This window comes from Chiloscyllium plagiosum, unplaced genomic scaffold (assembly GCF_037043375.1).
Source record: "Chiloscyllium plagiosum isolate Xiang-an unplaced genomic scaffold, Cpla_swu_hap1 HiC_scaffold_12, whole genome shotgun sequence".
Classification (NCBI taxonomy): Eukaryota; Metazoa; Chordata; class Chondrichthyes; order Orectolobiformes; family Hemiscylliidae; genus Chiloscyllium; species Chiloscyllium plagiosum.
Window position 1 is genome coordinate 55,101,903 of NW_028270150.1, and position 20,506 is coordinate 55,122,408.

At 41.8% G+C, this 20,506-nt stretch overlaps 1 protein-coding gene across 2 annotated transcripts in view; it reads left to right on the forward strand.

Annotated features, from left to right (window-relative positions):
* The window catches only part of LOC122555135 (uncharacterized protein CXorf38-like), a 58,281-nt gene that overhangs the window by 21,756 nt on the left and 16,019 nt on the right, over positions 1 to 20,506 (forward strand). The window contains exons 4-5 of one of the 2 annotated variants that reach the window (XM_043700844.2): positions 8,749 to 8,898; positions 20,153 to 20,326. In XM_043700844.2, the coding sequence (XP_043556779.2) occupies positions 8,749 to 8,898; positions 20,153 to 20,326 (324 nt within the window). The remainder of the gene's footprint in view (positions 1 to 8,748; positions 8,899 to 20,152; positions 20,327 to 20,506) is intronic. The other variant, XM_087992837.1, reaches the window with a different exon arrangement.

A 20,506-nucleotide genomic window follows, 5' to 3' on the forward strand; every position in this document is an offset into this window, starting at 1 on the left:
GATAAACGTGCAGTATGAAGGCAAATATGTTGATATGAATTACTTCCAATGATTTATTTTGTTAAAATGTATTTGTTATCGAACTGAATTTTTACACTTGTAGTTTTCTGGTCATTTTATTGCTGTATATCAGTTTTAGAAATGAATGCATTATCCAGCAGTGTGATTGGTAGCATGCTGTTCAGAGTGCTCTGAACATCCTGGTGATTGCCCTGTCAATGCAGTATCTGTGGGGGAGGTGTAGTAATTTATCTCTATGTGGTTGGCATTAGGTCAGAAAATGGGAGCAGATTTTGGAGATGTGTCTAATACATTTCGAGTAAATTATTTTTTGTTTTGCATTGCTATTTTCTATAGTGTTTCTAATCAAGTTTTTTTTTAGAAAAATACCCGTTGTAATTGGTGAAGTGGGAAGTTTTTATTCCATCAGATTGAATTAGATATTCAGCAAAATTTCAATTGAGCAAAGCTTTGCCTTAAATGAGCTGGTGCAGAAGTATCTTTGGGGAATTTATATGCCCCTGTGCATCTAATAAACCTCCTTTCATTCTCTGAAAAGGAGTCTGGGATAAGACAATGGTTTAGTTGAAGAGCTGGCACGAATATGCCTGACTAATAACATCCTTTGGTAGTTGAACTTTTATTCTTCCTTATACTTTATCTCAAATTAGTTATTTCAGAAAATGATCCAATGTTTATATCTGCTGGAGTTTATGGCTGTTTTGAAAGCTTGGTTATATGAACAATTTATTCTTGGGGGATTTGGGGGGAGGGGATTGGGGAAATCAAACTTTCAATGGCACATAGAGGTAAAATCCTAGCATTTAGATCAGTGCTGGGATTTAATTCCCACCTCAATGTTTCCCTACCTATTCTATATTTATTTATTATCAATCTATCTGATTTTGCTATGGATACCAGTAGATGTTTTGGAACATTTGGGAACAAGAGCAGTTTATTTGGGTGACGAGCCCACTTCTCCATTTTTATTAGTTGTTGCTATTCTTATCATTTAGATATCGATTCCCTGTTCTTTCTCCATATGCTTTTAACACCTTTTGTAAATATGTTCCTATAAGTAGTTAACAGACTTAACAAAGTTCTGCTAATATGGACAATGAGAATCAACATCAATGTTTTCTAACAGTAGCCTTATTACTGATGTGACTGTAGTTTCTCCTTTTTAAAACATTGCTTTTGTCTAACATTTCCCTCCTCCTCAGCCTCTTGCTGTTTTGAGGACATGATTGATGGGTACTGGCAGCCTTCTGATTGCTCAGCCATTTTTCATTTGGATCTGAAAAACAGGCTATTTGAATGTGGGCCATTTTCTACCAAAGCCTTAGTTCATATCTACTTACAGCTACTGTCACTGGAAAACTATCAGGATTAGTAATGCTGGCTTATTTCTCTTCCTTCACTCAACATATCTGCCGGTACTAAGTCAATTGTAGCAACATGACCACCAACATGAGCAGATTCAGCACAAGCTAATAATTGATTGTGAATGTTTTTGAATCTGTTTCATTTAGTACCATCCAGGGAATGCATTTAATCCTAAAAATACTAGGGAATTTTAACGTATAATTTTGGAAAATTATACAGAGAGATAGTTTTGCATTTGCCATCTGAGTTGTGAGCTGGTTTCATTTTGGATATGCATAGTTAAGATGTACATTAATATCTCATACACTGTCCAGTTACCTCTACCTTGTCATCATCCTCCTCCTCCTGAATATCTCTTCAAACCATTCCCTTCAACTGTATTTTTGGATTCTTGTATCCGAAACCTCTCAATTTTTCCTATTCCCATGCCTACTTAATGCACAGTTCATAGAATGATAGAATCCCTACAGTGTGGAAACAAGCCATTTGGCCCAACAAATCCACACCCACCCTCTGAAGAGTATCCCACCAAGACCCATTCCCTACCATATTACATTTTCATTTTCCCCAGACTAGTGCACATCCTACACATCCCTGAATGCTATGGGCAATTTAGCATAGCCAACTCACCTGACCTACACATCTTTGGACTGTGGGAGGAAACCAGAGCATCCGGAGGAAACCCATGCAGACATGGGGAGAATGTGCAAACACTACACAGACAGTCGCCCGAGGCTGGAATTGATTCCCTGGCGCTGTGAGGCAGCAGTGCTAACCACTGAGCCACCGTGCCGCTTAACACTCAACCATGATTTCATCCAGTTCTATCCTCCTGATTTTACATTTTTTTTCTGTGTATGAGTAGTGCTACAGAAATGTAAATTCAAATCACTATAAATTTGAAGGTTGGTGTATACCAACCTAGAAATGGCAAGAGGGAATCAGAGTTTGATTCATCTTTGCTTTTATCCATCATATGAATAATGGTATTCATCTCACCTGTCCTCCCAGTTTTTAGATCCCTTATTTTTTCCTTCAACCACCTATTTAATTTAATCTTAGAGATTAATGTGGTCTTCATTAATTCCACAGCCTGTCCACCCTATTTGGGGAAAAAAAAAGTTTTTTCCTGAATTTTTATCTCAAAACTCTGAAGTAGAGCCTATGTCACCTTGTTTTAGATGTACAATCATGGAAAATAATCTTTTTCTTGTTGCTATATTTCATTCCTTCTATGTTTTAAAACTCCTCTCTTCTAATAAAACATCACCAGGTTTTCCCTTTTTTATGTATTTATATTACTGTTGACAGTCTCCTCATGAATTTCAACTGGATATATCTCCTTCAAGCTGTTAGAGTAGAGCTACAGCATTAGCACTTACCTGACAACATGAAAAATTGTTCCAGTATATCCCATCCTCAAAAATATGACACATCCAACCTAGTTAATTACAGCCCCATCAGCGCACCCTCAATCAGCGCAAAGTAGGGTCATCAATAGTGCTATCAAGGTGTAGTTACTCACCTACAACCTGCTCATCAATGCTCCAGACCTCATTACAACTTAGCGCAAGTATAGAAGAGAGCTGTATTCTACAGGTGAAGTACGAATGACTGCCCTTGATATCAAAACAGCATTTGACTGGGTGAAGCATTAAGGACTCATAACAAAATTGAAGTCCATGGAAACCACAAGGGAATTTTTCTTCGTATCTAAGTCCAACCATCTTCAGTTGCTTTGTCAATGAGTTTCAGTCCAAAATAAGGTTAGAAATGGGATGGTTGCTCATGAGTGCACCCTTCCCAGGACCATTTATTTCTATCCATACCACTCACATATACTCAGTCTGAAGCAGTCTGTCTCTTTGTACAGTAAAAGCTGTACAGCATTCAGATTCAAGGGCAAATGACATTCATGTCACAAAAGTACCAGTTGATGAGAGAACAGTGTCATCTTTCCTTAACTTTCAGTGATTTTACCATCATTGAATTGCCGACCATTAACACCTTGGAGACCAAAATAAATTTAACTGGACACCATAAAGTAGTATGGCTACAAGAGCAAGTCAGAGGTGAAGAGTGTTTACTTCTCATGCCCCACCTCTCATTTGCAAGGCAGTTACCAGGGGTATGATGAAATACCCTTTACTTGCCTGAATTAGTGCAACTCCCCAACAACACTCAACCTTGACATCATCCATGAAAAACAGCCCACCCACCATCTTAAGCATTCACTCCCTCCACCACAGTGGCACTAGCAAGTACCATTTACAAAATGTACAAATATAACTTGCTAAGTCTCCTCCAAGAGCATCTTCCAAACCTCTAACCTCCATGATAAGTTGATTTTAGTCTCTCAGGAGCCTGTACCCCAAACTCTCTGCTAAATTATCCAACAATTGAATTTTTAATATTTTGTCATGGGAAGCAAAGCCCATATCCACTTCTGAGTTGAATGGAAATACCCCAAACTCTCTGCTAAATTATCCAACAATTGAATTTTTGATATTTTGTCATGGGAAGCAAAGCCCATATCCACTTCTGAGTTGAATGGAAATGCATTTGGAACCAATGCAAACCATACTTGTGGAAGATGGGAATTAATATTGCACAGATTGGATTTTTATTGGCTCAAATAATATTCTTGGCAAATGTTATCAAGGTCTTTGCAAATTTACCTTAACTACACTACAAATTAATCCTTTGCAGCACAAATTTCCCAGGATTTGGGAAACTAACCATTGAAACTGAGTCCCATTTGAGCAGCTGTTCAAGTAGATATTGTAAAGACCATATATTTTTATTTTTCTGCATTTTAATTGTGGACTGAAATATAACAATTACTACTTTAAAAAAAACAAGGTTTGTGGAAAGGATCACTCTACATTTAACATCAAGTTACCTTGTGCTCATCTTAATAGCACAAATAGCAGAGCTTGATTTCCAGCACACTACCCTCGTGGAGAGAACAATAAAGTGGTCATTGTATCATCTAAATTATTGCTGTCCTATTACCTGCTAGCAAATGTTTGGGAGAGTCTTTATTTGGATGTAACTTCTTTTAAGAGAAAATGAGGTCTGCAGATGCTGGAGATCAGAGATGGAAATGTGTTGCTGGAGAAGTGCAGCAGGTCAGGCAGCATCTAGGGAACAGGAGAATCGACGTTTCGGCATTAGCCCTTCTTCAGGAATGAGGAAAGTTTGTCCAGCAGGCTAAGATAAAAGATAGGGAGGAGGGACTTGGGGGAGGGGCGTCGGAAATGTGATAGGTGGAAAAAGGTCAAGGTGAGGGTGATAGGACAGATTGGGGTGGGGGCGGAGAGGTCGGGAAGAAGATTGCAGGTTAGGGAGGCGGTGCTGAATTTGATGGATTTGACTGAGACAGGCTGGGGGGAGGGGAAATGAGGAAACTGGTGAAATCCGAGTTCATCCCTTGTGGTTGGAGGGTTCCTAGCCGGAAGATGAGGCGTTCTTCCTCCAACCGTCGTTTCGCTGTGGTCTGACGATGGAGGAGTCCAAAGACCTGCATATCCTTGGTGGAGTGGGAGGGGGAATTGAAATGTTGAGCTACAGGGTGGTTGGGTTGGTTGGTCCGGGTGTCCCAGAGGTGTTCTCTGAAACGCTCCGCAAGTAGGCGGCCTGTCTCCCCAATATAGAGGAGGCCACATCGGGTACAGAGGATGCAATAGATGATATGTGTGGAGGTACAGGTGAATCTGTGGCGGATATGGAAGCTTCCTTTGGGGCCTTGGAGGGAGGTGAGAGGGGAGGTGTGGGCGCAAGTCTTGCACCTCCTGCAGTTGCAGGGGAAGGTGCCGGGAGTGGAGGTTGGGTTGGTGGGGGGTGTGGATCTGACGAGGGAGTCACGGAGGGAGTGGTCTTTACGGAATGCTGATAGGGGAGGGGAGGGAAATATATCCTTGGTGGTGGGGTCCGTTTGGAGGTGGCGGAAATGACGGCGGATGATGCGCTGTACATGGAGGTTAGTGGGGTGGTAGGTGAGGACCAGTGGGGTTCTGTCCTGGTGGCGGTTGGAAGGGCGGGGTTCAAGGGCGGAGGATCGGGAAGTGGAAGAGATGCGGTGGAGGGCATCGTCGATCACGTCGGGGGGGAAATTGCGGTCCTTGAAGAAGGAGGCCATCTGGGATGTGCGTTTTTGGAACTGGTCCTCCTGGGAGCAGATGCGGCGGAGTCAAAGGAATTGGGAGAATGGGATGGCGTTTTTGCAGGGGGCAGGATGGTAACTTCTTTTACAGGGGGTAACTTCTTTTTTGCAGGGGGTAACTTCTTTTAACCTTGAAAGTGACAGGATTGTACTGGGTCAGTGAGGCTCTCTGAACTTGTTTGGCAGCAAATCCATTTTGGTAAGATGAACAAGGTAGGGCTTGTACAGTTAATGGTAGAGCCTTGGAGAGCATTGTTGAACAGAGAACCCTAAGGGTTCAGGTACATAGTTCTTTGAAAGTTGTGTCTCAGGTAGACAGGGTGGTAAAGAAGGCATTTGACACACTTGCCTTCATTACTCAGACCATTGAGTATAGAAGTTGGGACATCATATTGTGGTTGTACAGGTTGTTGGTGAGGCCACTTGTGGACTACTGCGCATAGTCTGGTTGCCTACTATAGGAAAGATATTATTAAATTGGATGGAGTTCAGAAAAGATTTACCAGGATTGGAGGTTTTGAGTTTTAAAGAGGCTGGATAGGCTGGGACGTTTTCACTGAAGCACAGAAAGTTGAGGAGTGACATTATAGAGGCTTTTAAAATCATGAGAGACATAAATAAAGTGAAATAGGGTCTTTTCCCTGGAGTTGGGAAGTTCAAAACTAGAGGGCATAATTTTAAGTTGAGAAGAGAAAGTTTTAAAAGGGACCTGAGAGGTAACTTTTTCCCGCAGATGGTAGTTCATATATGGAATGAACTGCCAGACAAAGGGTGGAGGGTTTGAGGTATTGGGAGAGGCTGAATAGGTTGGGGCTGTTTCCCAGGAGGAGCAATTCCACTCCAGGAATCCCAGATGGCCTCCTATTTTCCCTCCCATGTGATCAACAATGCCCTTCAGTGCCTCTCCTCCACTTCCCGCACCTCTGCCCTTGAACCCCACTCCTCCAATCGCAACAAGGATAGAACCCCCCCCAGTCCTCACCTTCCACCCCATGAATCTCTGGATAAAGAACATCATGCTCCGCCATTTCCGCCACCTACAATCAGACCCCAGCACCAGAGGTACATTTCCTTCCGCACCCCTATCAGCATTCTGCAGAGACCATTCCTTCCCTGCCTCCCTTGTTAGGTCCATGCCCCCACAATTGCAACATTTAAAAGACATTTGATAGGTACATGATTAGGAAAGGTTTAGAGAGATATGAGCCAAACGCACGCAACCAAACCAGTTTAGTTCGGGAAACTTGGGCAGCCTGGACAAGTTGGTCTGAAGGGTCTGTAACCATGCTGTATGACTCTAGGATAACCATCTGAGGACAGGCAAAATCGACGTTTCAGGCAAAAGCCCTTCAAATTTATTCCTGATGAAGGGCTTTTGCCCGAAACGTCGATTTTGCCTGTCCTCGGATGCTGCCTGAATTGCTGTGCCCTGAGGACATACTATGATTAGAATTAACATGTACAGAAGGAGACTAAGGTCACAGAAGGTATGACTCGCAACAGAGGGGTTATGGACAGAGGCTGAGTTTCTGTGACCTCACAAAAGAGCATAGCTTCCACAGTTTGAGGTTGTCTTGTCTGGAGATATCTGCACCTCCTAGACGTGCTTCCTGTTGCATCTAGTGGCTTTCTTGTGAAAGTATCCATCACCCTTAATTTATAATACTACCAAGTCTTCCCATATTCTCTTCTATTCTCACAATTCTTTTACTTCTGTTGGCATGGATTTGTCAGGTCAAAAGGCCTCCTCTGTGCTCTAAACTTTTTATGATCTGTCCGAACAAGATCACATTTCAAACCATAGTTGACAGAAGCCTTGACATTCTATTTCTTATACCACTGCTGCCTTTCCTCTCCCTCCCTCTCCTTTTCCTCCCTTTTCCTTCTGTCAGCCTGTTCAACAATGGGTCAACTTTAACACCACCTCTACATGATGCCACCATCAAATGTATCTTGCCATCACTTTTCACCGTCAAATAGACATATTTCTTTCACAGATACTTCAACTGCTCCTCAGACACCCAAAATCTCCTTGTCTTTTCACAGCAAATATGCAATATCCTCCCTTTTAACTCCTCCCTTCTCACTACCCAGGAGCCCATATCCTAAGTGTACTGTTCACAATGCTTACAATTTTGTATTCTCTACATTGGGAAGACTACATGTAGATTTGTGATCTATTGTGCAACATCTTCATTCATAAACATGACTCCAAACCCTTAGTTAGCTATCATTTCTACACCTGCTGACCTGTCGGTTCTCAGCCCCCTAAACTGTTTAAATTAAACTCAATACAAGCTTGCCAAACAGCACTTTACCTTCCTGTTAGACACTTCCCAGCCTTCTGGAATTAATATTGAGTTCAACAATTGTAAATTAAACTGTCTGATTCTGTTAGTTCCTACTTAGATCTCCTCTTAAACCATCCTTTGTTTCTTCACTTGTGCATTACCTTCTCTAGGGGTTTGCGTTGCATCATATTCCTCCTCGTCACTTGATGTGTCTTGTATTCCACCCTGTCATAGACCCTCCCTTTGGACCCACCCCACACTTTTCACAGCCTATGTACTTGCTTAAAACCTGATACATATTTAACTTTAATCCAGTTCTGATGAAGGGTCATCAATTTGAAATGGTAACTGTATTTCTGTCTTCACGATTGGTGCGAGACTTGCTGAGTTTTTCCAGTGTTTTCTGTTCTTCTATCAGACTTCCAGCATCCATATTTCTCTTTATGCACTGTCTTTTTAAAAATCATTTGAGATTGTGTCATGCAGGTGCACACACACCACTTGGAAAATGAAATCTGGAAATCAATGTTAATTATTACAATTTGGTTGCGACGACAGATTTCAAATCACTTGTTCCACTTCTGGAGATTGCCCATACAATTCTATCCTGCGGCGCGGAAGCAGCTTTCATATTAGGTCACTGTCTCCACAGAGGGGTTCTACCTCCACTTCTAACAATTCTTTCTCTCTTGTATATTTTGTGAAATGCAGTTCTGATAGCAGTTACTCAAATTTAAATCTAAAATAAATTAAAGTTCATTCATATTTAAAAATCCAATTATGTCATTGATTTATGGTGAACCTTATGTAATGGGGAGACATTCTTAATGAGTGATGCATTCTATCATAGGCAGAAACACTAAAACATCATTCATATTGACACACGATTCTGGTGTTTATGTTCAGATAATTAAATGTCGCAATGTCCTGATGCATTCCATCGAAATGAGATTGTCTACTGAATGGTTAAATAACTATATACAGAAGACCCTTGCACTTCTACGGGCATTTCAATGCATCCCTGAAGCAAAAGAGGCCATCAGAATTATACAAGAGGTAAAAATACAATAAATATATTTTGTGAAAAATGATTTTATTTAACAATGAGTAAATATCACTTGAAGAGCACTCAGAAAACCAGTGGCCACAATAAAGGCTGACCCTCAGTAACGCTTGCTTCAAGCATCTGAATTGTGAAGTAATGAAAAGATAATGGCATACAAACAAAATTAGGGATAATGCTGGATTCAAAGATGAGACATACAAAATTATCTGAAAAAGCAACAGGCCTGAGGATTGGTAGCATTTCAGAATTCAGCAAAAGTTTGATCATGAGGAGGAAAACAGAGTATGAGGGTACAAATGCAGGAACCATAGAAACTGACCATAAAAGCTTCTATAAATTTGTGAAGTGAAAAAGATTAATAAAGATAATTAAAATCAGGTGACAATTAAAGTCCCTTAAAGTCAGGTGAAAGTATAACAGATAGTAAAGAAATGGCAGGAGAATTGCACACACACAAAAGAGGGCACAAATAATCTCCCAGAAAGACTAGGGAACCAAGTGACAGTGCAGAAATGAAGGAAGCCAATAAGAAAATGGCACTGGTAAAATTAATGAGGATGAAGGCTGACAAGGGTGGCATGGTGGCTCAATGGTTAGCACTGCTGCCTCACAGTGCCAGGGACTCGGCTTCGATTCCTACCTTGGGTGACTGTCTGTGTAGAGTTTGCACATTCTCTCCATGTCTATGTGGGTTTCCTTCCACAATCCAAAGATGTGCAGGTCAGGTGAATTGGCCATGCGTCAGTAGATGCATTAGGCAGGGGTAAATATAGGGTAGGGGAATGGGTCTGGGTGGGTTACTCTTCGAGGGTCAATGTGCAATTGTTGGACCAAAGGGCATGTTTCCATACTGTAGGTAAGCTAATCTCAAGTCAGAAGGGCCTGATGATCTACATCCATGTGTGGTAAAAGAAGTATGCTGGAAATATTTAATGCATTCATGATCGCCTTTCAAAACTCTACAGATTCTGGAACAATTTGTACAAATTGGAGTATGGCAAATGTAACTATTTAAAAGGGAGGGAAAGACAACAACAGAATTACAGACCACGGCAGTAGGGGTGGCGGAAGTCACTGAGAGTGTGGCATCAGCGATGATGTGAGGGGCGGAAGTGATGTCACGTGTGATGCATGAGGAATTGTAAGGGGCGGAAGTGGTTGTGGAAGTGCCTATGATGGGGGCGGAAGTGACATCATCACTCAGCGTTGGGGTGGCAGCTGCATCATCAATCAGCGTATAGCCTAACCTCAGTTGTGAAGAAAATGCTGGAATATTATAAAAGATGCGATAACAAAACATTGGGAAATCGTTCTGAGAACAAAAAGTGCTGGAGATCTCAGTGGGTCGGACAGCATCCACGAGGAGAAAGCAAGCTAACATTTCGAGTCTAGATGACTCTCTTCATCAGAGCTGAAATTTAGTGTGGAGGAGGACAGCATTTATGTAATAGTGGGGAGGTGGTGGGGTGTTGAAGTGAAGGGGGGGAGGTGGGAAAGGGTGTTGATAGTTCAAATGAAGTGATTGGAATGTGAGAATGGAAGAACAATGGTTTGTCTAACTGCCAGACTGGAAAGAACAGACAGTCCCACTGGGATTGTGGGGGAGGGGAGAGGGGAAGTGGTGACAGAGAATGTAATAAGCAAAGCTTGGGTTCACAGTCTGAAAGTATTGAATTCAGTATTGAGCCCAGAAGGTTGTAAAGTGCCTAGTTTGAAGATGAGATGTTGCTCCTCCAGTTTTTGCTGGAACTCAGTGGAGCATTGCAGCATCTCAAGGACAGACAAGTGGGTATCCATCACAGCTTAGTACGGGTGGATTGAGAATTGGTTGTCAGACAGAAACAGAGAATGGGAATAAATTGGGTCTTTTTCCAATTAACAGGCAGTGACTAGTGGTATACTTAAAAGATTGGTGCTTGGGGTCCAGCTATTTACAATATAAGTAAATGACCTGGTTGAGGGAACCAAGTGTATTTCCATGTTTGCTGATTACGCAAAGCTGGGCAGGATTATAATTTGTGAAGAGAATACAAAGAAGCTTCAAGGTGATTCAAACAAGTTGAGTGAGTGGGCAAACACATGGCAGATGCAGTGCAGCATGGCTAATTATAAAGTTATACACTGATGTGAAAAACAAAGGAAGATTATATTTTATATAGTAATAAATTGGGAAGTGTGGATGTATAAAGAAATCTGGGTGTCCTTATACTCCAATAAATGAAAGTAGATAGGCAGGTAAAGCAAGCAATTAGGAAGGTAGATAATATTTTGGGCTTCATTATAAGAGGATTGAGGTTTTCAAAATTGTGAGTGGGCTGGACAGAGTAAATATAGGGTGAAGCTGTTTCTGCTTGTAAAAAAAAACAAGAATGAGAGGGCATAGTTTTAAGATTTTATGAAAAAAACTTCTCAGATGGTGAGTTATTAGGCTATGGAATGCACTGCCTGGAAATGGTGGAGGCAGGTTCAGTTGAGTCATTAAAGAGTACATTGGCATTTCTTTAGATAGGAATGGTGTACAGGGATAAGGGAAAAATGTGGAAGATTGACACTAGCAGGAGGATTTCTAGTGTAATATTTCTGTGATTTGAGTTCAGAAGTGGAGTTGTCTTATGCAGTTATATGTGACCTTGCTGAGATCATACCTAGAGTATTGCATGTAGTTTTGGCCTCCCAAATTCAAGAAAAGATGTATTTACTATAGAGGGCATGCAGTGGAGGTTCATTCAGCTGATACCTGGGACGGCAGGGCCTGGAAGGAAAGATTGGTTTGACTGGGCCTATATTTAGAAGGATGAGAAGGAAATCTGATTGAAACATATAAACTTCGAACAGGGCTGTACAGTCTAGATGCAGGGAAGATGTTCTCCCAGGCTGAGGAATCTGGAACTAGGGGACATGGTTTCAGGATATGGGCCAGGCTATTAAGGACAGAAATGAGGACATATTTCTTCATTCAAAGGATAGTCAAACTGTGAAATTCTGTACTACTGAAGGCTGTGGAGGCCAAGCCACTGAATATATTCAAGAAAGACATAGACACATTTCCAGAAAGTGGGAATCGGGCCTTGAGATCAAGGGTCAGCTATGATCCTATTGAATGGCAAAAGTAGCTCAAAGACCAAATACCCAACTTCTTCTCCTGGTTATGTTTCTATTACGGGTATTTCTAAAAACAAAGTTGAGCTCTTTTTAATTGGCATTGTCCATGGATAAATAATCTAATGGAGTGCTCTATTTGTTGTGGGTCGACAGATATTTGTTGCCTCTGCATACCTCGGCACACAACTAAATTTGTGGATGCTAGCAAATTAAATAAATATGTTCTATACTTCTTGCAGTTAAGTAATTCTATGCATTTACTCCTGCCTCTGGCTTTGATTTCAAAATAATTAGTAAGAGGCGCGCATAAGAACCATGCTTGACGCATATTTCTCAATTGTATATAATATATAGAATTATAGAAATGTATGCAATTACTATATAACATCTATCAAATTAAACCATGAATAATATAATATAAAATAATATTCATTTTAAAATGTATCCATTCTAAATAAAAGTCTGAATTCAAGCAATATTCAAAATAAGGTAAGTGAGCTTCTGGTGCAGATTGAAATTGGCAGGTATGATGTGGTGGGCATCACGGAGACATGGTTGCAAAGGGATCAGGATTGGAGCTAAATATCCAAGGATATACATCCTATAGAAAAGACAGGCAAGTGAGCAGAGGGGGTGGGGTTGCCTTATTCGGTAAGAAATGAAATTAAAACAATAGCAAGAACCAAAGTAGGATCAGATGATCAGATTCCCTACAGTCTGGAAACAGGCCCTTCGGCCCAACAAGTCCACACCGACTCTCCGAAGAGTAATCCACCCCCTCTGACTAATACACCTAACACTATGGACAATCTAGCGTGGCCAATTCACCTGACCTGCACATCTTTGGATGGTGGGAGGAAACCGACGCAGACACAGGGAGAATGTGCAAACTCTACACAGACAGTTGCCCGAGGCTGGAATCGAACCTGGGATCCTGATGCTGTGAGGCAGCAGTGCTAACCACTGTGCCGCCGTGATGTAGAATCTGTGTGGGTAGAGTTGAGGAACCGCGAAGATGAACAAACCACATTGGGAGTTATCTACAGGTCTCCAAACAGTAGTCAGGATTTGGGACACAAGATACACCAAGAGGTAGAAAAGGCATGTAAGAAAGGCAAAATTACAGTGATCATAGGGGATTTCAAGATACAGATAGACTGGAAAAACCAAGCTGGTAGTGGAAAGCTAGAAAACGAATTTTTGGAATGTCTACGAGATGAAACAACTTGTGGTGGAGCCCAACAGGGAACAGGCAATTCTGGATTTCATGTTGTGCAATGAGGCAAACTTGATAAGAGAGCTTAAGGTGAAGGGACCGTTAGGAGGTGGTGACCATAATATGATAGAATTTACTCTGCCATTTGAGAGGGAGAAGATAGAATCAGATTTAACAGTATTACAGTTAAATAAAGGCAACTGTAGAGGCATGAAGGAGGATTGAATAAGGGTGACAGAGGCATGAGGGAGGAGCTGACCAGAATTGACTGGGAGAGGAGCCTAACAGAAAAAACAATGGAACAACATGGCAGGAGTTTCTGGGAGTAATTCAGGAGACACAAATTCATCCCGAGGAAAAAGAAACATGCTAAAGGGAGGATGAGGCAACCATGGCTGACAAGGGAAGTCAGGGACAACATAAAAGCAAAAGAGAAAGCATATAATATGGCGAAGGGCAGTGTGAAGCCAGAGGATTGGGAAACCTACAAAGACCAACAGAGGACAACAAAAAAAGAAATAAGGAGGGAGAAGATTAAATATGAAGGTAAGCTAGCCAATAATATAAAGGAAGATTGCAAGAGTTTCTCCAGATATATAAAAAGCAAAAGAGAGGCAAAAGTAGACATTGGGTAATTGGAAAATGACGCTCGTGTAGTATTAATGGAGAACAAAGAAATGGCTGAGGGACTGAATAAGTACTTTGCATCAGTTTTCATGGTGGAAGACACGAGTAACATCCCACAAATTCAAGAGCAATGGTGAGTGATAGAGGCAGATCTGGATATGGTGGCCATGACCAAGGAAAAGGTGCTAGAAAAAGTTTAAGATCTGAAGGTGGATCAATCACCTGGACCAGATGGGCTATACCCCAGAGTTAGATTACTTACAGTGTGGAAACAGGCCCTTTGGCCTAACAAGTCCACACCAACCCGCCGAAGCGTAACCCACCCAGACCCATTCTCCTACATTGACCCCTTCACCTAATTCTACGGGCAATTTAGCATGGCCAATTCACCTAACCTGCACATTTTTGGATTGTGGGAGGAAACCGGAGCACCTGGAGGAAACCCACGCAGACACGGGGAGAACGTGCAAACTCCACACAGAGAGTCGCCTGAGGCGGGAATTGAACCTGGGTCTCTGGCGCTGTGCTAACCACTGAAGGACATAGCTGAAGAGATAGTGGATGCTTTAGTGGTGATCTTTCAGGAATGACTGGAGTCAGGGAGGGTCCCAAAGGACTAGAAAATTGTGAATATAATCTCCCCACACACATTTAAGAAAGGAATAAGGCAAAGGATGGGAAATTATAGGCTGATGAGCCCAACTTTGGTTGTTGCTAAGATTTTGGAGTCTATTGTGAAGGATGAGATTTCTGAATACTTGGAAGTGCATGGCAAAATAGGGCAAAGTCAGCATGGTTTCATCAATGGGAGATCACGCCTAACAAATCTATTAGAATTCTTTAAGGAGGTAACGAGCAGGTTAGACCAAGGACAGCTAATGGACATTATCTATCTGGACTTCCAGAAGGCCTTTGATAAGGAAACTGCTGAGCAAGATAAGGGCCGATGGTGTTGTGTTAGAGGCAGGATATTGGCATGGATGGAAGATTGGCTGTCTGGCAGAAAGCAGAGAGTGGGGATAAAAGGGTCATTCTCAGGATGGAAGCCAGTGACTAGTGATGTTCCACAAGGGTCATTGTTGGGACCACAACTTTTCACTTTACACATTAATGATCTAGATGAAGGAACTGAGGGCATTTTGGCTAAGTTTGCAGATGATACAAAGATAGGTGGAGGGACACGTAGTATTGAGGAAGTGGGGAGGCTGCAGAAAGATTTAGACAGGTGAAAAGAATGGGCAAAGAAGTGGCAGATGAAATACTACATGGGAAAGTTTGAGGTCATGAACTTTGGCAGGAAGAATAGACGCATGGACTATTTTCTAAATGGGGAGAAAATTCAGAAATCTGAAATGCAGAGGGACTTGGGAATCCTAGTCCAGGATTCTCTTAATGTAAACTTGCCGTTTGAGTCAGTAGTTAGGAAGGCAAATACAATGTTGGCATTTATTTTGAGAGGTCTAGAATATAAAAGCAGTAATGTACTTCTGAGGTTTTATAAAACTCTTGGTCAGATCACATTTGGAGTATTGTGAGCAATTTTGGGCCCCATATGTCAGGAAGGATGTATTGGCCAGAAAGCAGGTCCAGAGGAGGTTCATGAGAATGATTCCTGGAATGAAAGGCTTTACATATGTTGGAAAGATGTTTCCATTTGCAGGGGAGCCTGGGACCCGAGGTCACACCTTTAGAGTAAAGCGAAGACACTTTAGAATGAAAACACAGAGAAACTTCTTCAGCCAGAGAGTGGTGAATCTATGGAATTCATTGCCTGAAGACTGTGGAGGCCAAGCCGTTGAATATATTTAAGACAGAGATGGCTGAGTACTTGATTGTTAATAGGATCAAAGGTTACGGGGATGAAGAAGGACAATAGGGTTGAAAGATTGTCAGTCATTATTGAATGGTGGAGCAGACTCAATGGGGCAAATGGCCTAATTTCTGCTCCTATGTCTTCTGGTCTTATATCATTTTATTTAGAAATCCTATAAATATAAAGATATGCATGTAAGAAGTTTTATTGCAGTGCAAATGAATAAATCAGTGATCTAGTAGTGTCTGTGGAGAGAGAAACAGAGTTAGCATAATGAGTGCAATGGCTCTTCAGAACTGAAAATCACAGGTTTGATGCTGTTGAGCAGGTAATGTCACAAGTGGAACAGAAGTGTAGACCAAAGAAAGGTTGAAGGAAGTTGAAAATCAAAGATGTCATAAAACAAAAGGCAAATGGATTGATGAAGGATCACTATACTCGAAACATCAACTATGTTATTCTCTCATACAGCATATTCATACAGAACAGAAACAGACCCTTCAATCCAACTCAACTAGACTAACCAGACATCCCAATTTGACCTGGTCTCATTTGCCATCATTTGGCCCATATCACTCTCTAAACCCTTCCTATTCATATACCCATCCAGATGCCTTTTAAATGTTGTCATTTTACCAGCCTCCACCATTCCCTCTAGCAACTCATTCCATACATACATCACCTTCTGCGTTAAAGGTTACCCCTCCGGTCCTTTTTAAATCTTTCCCCTCTCACCTTAAACTGAAGGCTTCCAGTTTTTGACCACCCACCCTAGGAAAAAGACTTCGGCTATTCACCCTATTCAAACCCCAAATGATTTTATAAACCTCTATAAGGTCACTCCTCAGCCTCCGATTCTCCAGGGAAGAAAGCCCAAGCCTATTCAGCCTCTCCACATGATGACTCAGTGGTTAGCACTGCTGCCTCACAGCCACAGGGTTTGATTCCAGCCTTGGGTGACAGTCTGTGTGGAGTTTACACATTCTCTCCATGTCTGCATGGGTTTCCTCCGGGTAGCCTGGTTTCCTCCCACAGTCCAAAGATGTGCAGGTTAGGTGAATTGGCCATGTTAAACTGCCCATAGTGTTCAGGGATGTGTAGGCTAGGTGGATTAATCCTGGGAAATGTAGAGTAAAAGGGTAGGGGAATGGGTCTGGGTGGGATGATCTTTGGAGGGTCGGTGTGGACTTGTTGAGCCAAATAGCTTGTTTCCACACTGTAGGGATTCTACAAAATAACTCAAACCCTCCAGTCAAGGCAACATCCTTGTAAATCTTTTCTACACCCTCTCAAGTTTAACAACATCCTTCGTATGGAAGAGTAACCAGCATTGTACATAGTATTTTAAAAGTGGCCTCCCATGTCCTGTACAGCCGCAACATGACATTCCAACTCCTATATTCAATGTTCTGACCAATGAAGGTAATGTGCCTTCTTCAACACCCTAACTGCCTATGGCACGGTGGCTCAGTGGTTAGCACTGCTGCGTCACAGCACCAGGAATCCAGGTTCAATTCCAGCCTCGGTTGACTGTCTGTGTGGAGTGTGCACATTCTCCCTGTGTTTGCGTGGGTTTGCTCTGGGTGCTCTGGTTTCCTCCCACAGTCTAAAGATGTGCAGTCCAGGTGAATTGGCCATGCTAAATTGCCCATTGCATTAGTCAGAGGGAAATAGGTATGGGGTGGGTTTCTTTTTTATTTTTCAAAAATATACTTTATTCATATATATTTAATCTATACAATTAGACATTCATCATTCTGTAAACATTCAATTTCTTTGCGTATCGAAACAGGATAATCATTCCTATTCACAGGTTGGTGCGATTACATTGAGCTGAGGCGCCAGTGGAGCCCAAATGACTGCGTGGGCCCCCTGTTCTTCTTAGGCAGGCAAATGTTAGACGGTGGTCTTTCCCCACCGCGCTTTGGCGGCAGCTGCCCCAAGCTTCAGCGCGTCCCTCAACACGTAGTCCTGGACCTTGGAATGTGCCAGTCTGCAACACTCAGTCGGGGTCAACTCCTTCAGCTGGAAGATCAACAGGTTTTGGATCACCCAGAGAGCGTCCTTCACCGAGTTGATGATCCTCCAGGCACAGTTGATGTTCGTCTCGGTGTGCGTCCCGGGGAACAGGCCGTAGAGCACGGAGTCCCGCGTCACGCAGCCGCTTCGAGGGCAGCGTGCGGTGCGGCAGAGAATCCGGGCGTGCATAAATGATCTCACAGGCAGAGCCCTTCTCACCACCAGCCAAGCCATGTCTTGGTGCTTGTTGGAAAGTTCTGGCGATGAGGCATTCTGCCAAATGGCTTTGACAGTCTGCTCAGGGAACCGCTCGACAGGATCTGCCCTCTCCTTTTCCCGAAGAGTCTCAAGGACACTACGTGCTGACCACTTCCTAATGGACTTGTGGTCAAAGGTGTTTTTCTTCATATGGGGTGGGTTACTCTTCGGAGGGTTGGTGTTGGGTTGAAGGGCCTGTATCCACACTGTAGGGAATCTAATCTAATCTACCTGTAATTCCACTTTTAAGGTGCAATGCACCTGCATTGTTAGGTCTCTTTGTTCAGCAACACTCCCCAGGATCCTGCTGTATAAGTCCTGCCCTGGTTTGCCTTAATAAAGTGCAACACCTCGAATTTATCTCAATTAAACTCCATTTAATTAAATTATCAACAGAAGCTGCTGGGCCTGTTGTGTTTCTCCAGTGCTCTCTGTTTTTGTTTCAGATTTCCAGCATCTACAATTCTTTGTTTTTATGAGAAATGGAGTGATAATGGTTGTGAAGCACACAGGGCACAGACCTGTTAATGAGCTGTTAATGATTATATGTTACATATGAATTCTTACTGAAATCGAAACCAAGGAAAACAAAATATAGATACTGAGAGACGAAGGTGGTGAGGAGAAGTAGGAAATATCAAAAGTGGAGAATAGAGTTTCTGGTCAATGCGAACCATTTAATCAGTCACATGGTGAACAGTAGCCAATTGGATTTGCAAAAATCAGACATTTGCCATCCAATATCACCTGTAATTTACAGCTACCAACTAATGCACAAAGGGAATGGTGAATAATGGTTAGAAATCATTATGGAACATCCATAATGACGACTCTGAGCATCTGTGTGTGTCTGAATATATTGGTCTAAGAGGGGGTGCAGCACAAATTTAACAGAATGATAATAAGGCTTAAAGGGTTCATTTATGGGGTTAGGTTGTATAAACATGAGTGACTAATCTACAAAATAAAAATAAAACTTTGTGCCATTTATGAGCTACATATTTACAGTAATAACTAACACTAGAGATTAAATGTGAACAAAATAATGTTGTAGCTTAGATGGGAAGAGTGCTCTGTTCCTTTCTAACCCCACTACTCCAAAGGTCACAACATAAACTACTTACCCAGTTCCCAATTGACCAGTTGTATGCTTTCTCCATATAAGACTGAGAGTAATATTCTGTAAGTTTCTTCACAGACCTTAAAAATGATTGATTTATTGTAAAACAAGATTATTCAACAAAGTTGCAAAACTGGTTAACACACCCCTACATACCAGGTAAAGGGGAAGAAATGAGTTGCTATCTGCAAGGATTCATGCTGTGGGTTAAAAAAACCCATTGACCAATAATGGATGATTTTGTTGGAGAAAATATTAGGTGCTGCAATTTCAGATGGCTTTTAATCCTATCATTCTGACTTTAGACATGCAGTTATCTCTTGGGTCTTGGCAGGTACAGCTAACTGAGGAAACACAGCATCAAGAAATCTTCCAGCTGCTCTTCAAGAGTATAATCAGATTTCACAATGGACTCATGACAAAGATGTTACAAAAATGCAGAGAGATGAGTTGGACAGCCTTTCCCTCAGGAGGCCTATCCATAATGATAACCAAGCAAGGCAGCATTAAAGCATCCAGGCAGATGAAGCCAATCAGTTAGCCTCACTAGTTAGCAATTACTTATGTGATTTCTCAGAATTTGTTCTTAAAATTTCCAATGTGCCACTTCATTGACCGTCTTAAAATAAAATAATCCAGGTAAAGGTGGCTCAGTGCTTAGCACTGCTGCCTCACAGTGCCAGGGTCCTGGGTTCAATTCCAGCCTTGGGTGACTGTGTGGAGTTTTCACATTCTCCCCATACCAGTGTGCTCCGGTTTCCTCCCGCAATCCAAAGATATGCAGGTTAGGTGAATTAGTCATGCTAGGCTCCCCATAGTGTTCTGGGATGTGTAGGTTAGATGAATTAGTCAGGGTAAATGTAGAGTAATTGGGAATGGGTTTGTGTGGGATACTCTCCAGAGGGTTGGTGTGCACTTTTCGGGCTGAAGGGCCTGATTCCACACTTTAGGGATTCTAATTCAACTTGAAATAAATAAATATTTCCCTAATGTTTCAAAACTCAAGTTCTCAAGAATATTAAATATGAAGAATTCATAATATAAAATGTAATGTATAATTTGAGACAGATTCTATTTTTGGATCAATAGGTTGCATCATCAGATTGGCAAGTTCAGCTAATGGAAACTGACGGAGTGGATGCACTGAAGTTTACAGATGAGATAGATACTGGAGAGATCTTAAATGCTGAATTAGAACTACTTAGAGAATGGATACAGGAGCTGTGTTTCACAATGGAAGAACAAGAGGCTTTAGATGTTCAGGTATGATAATTACGTTTATGATTTTAAAGAAATGAAGAAAACTTAATAAACAGCAAATTTCACAACTGATCTTGGATGAACCTGTTTGGGAGATGTCACAGCACAGAAACAGATCTATGAATATTTATTTGCACCTTCTCTGGTAGGGACATCGACCTACTGAATCAGAAGATTTTTCTT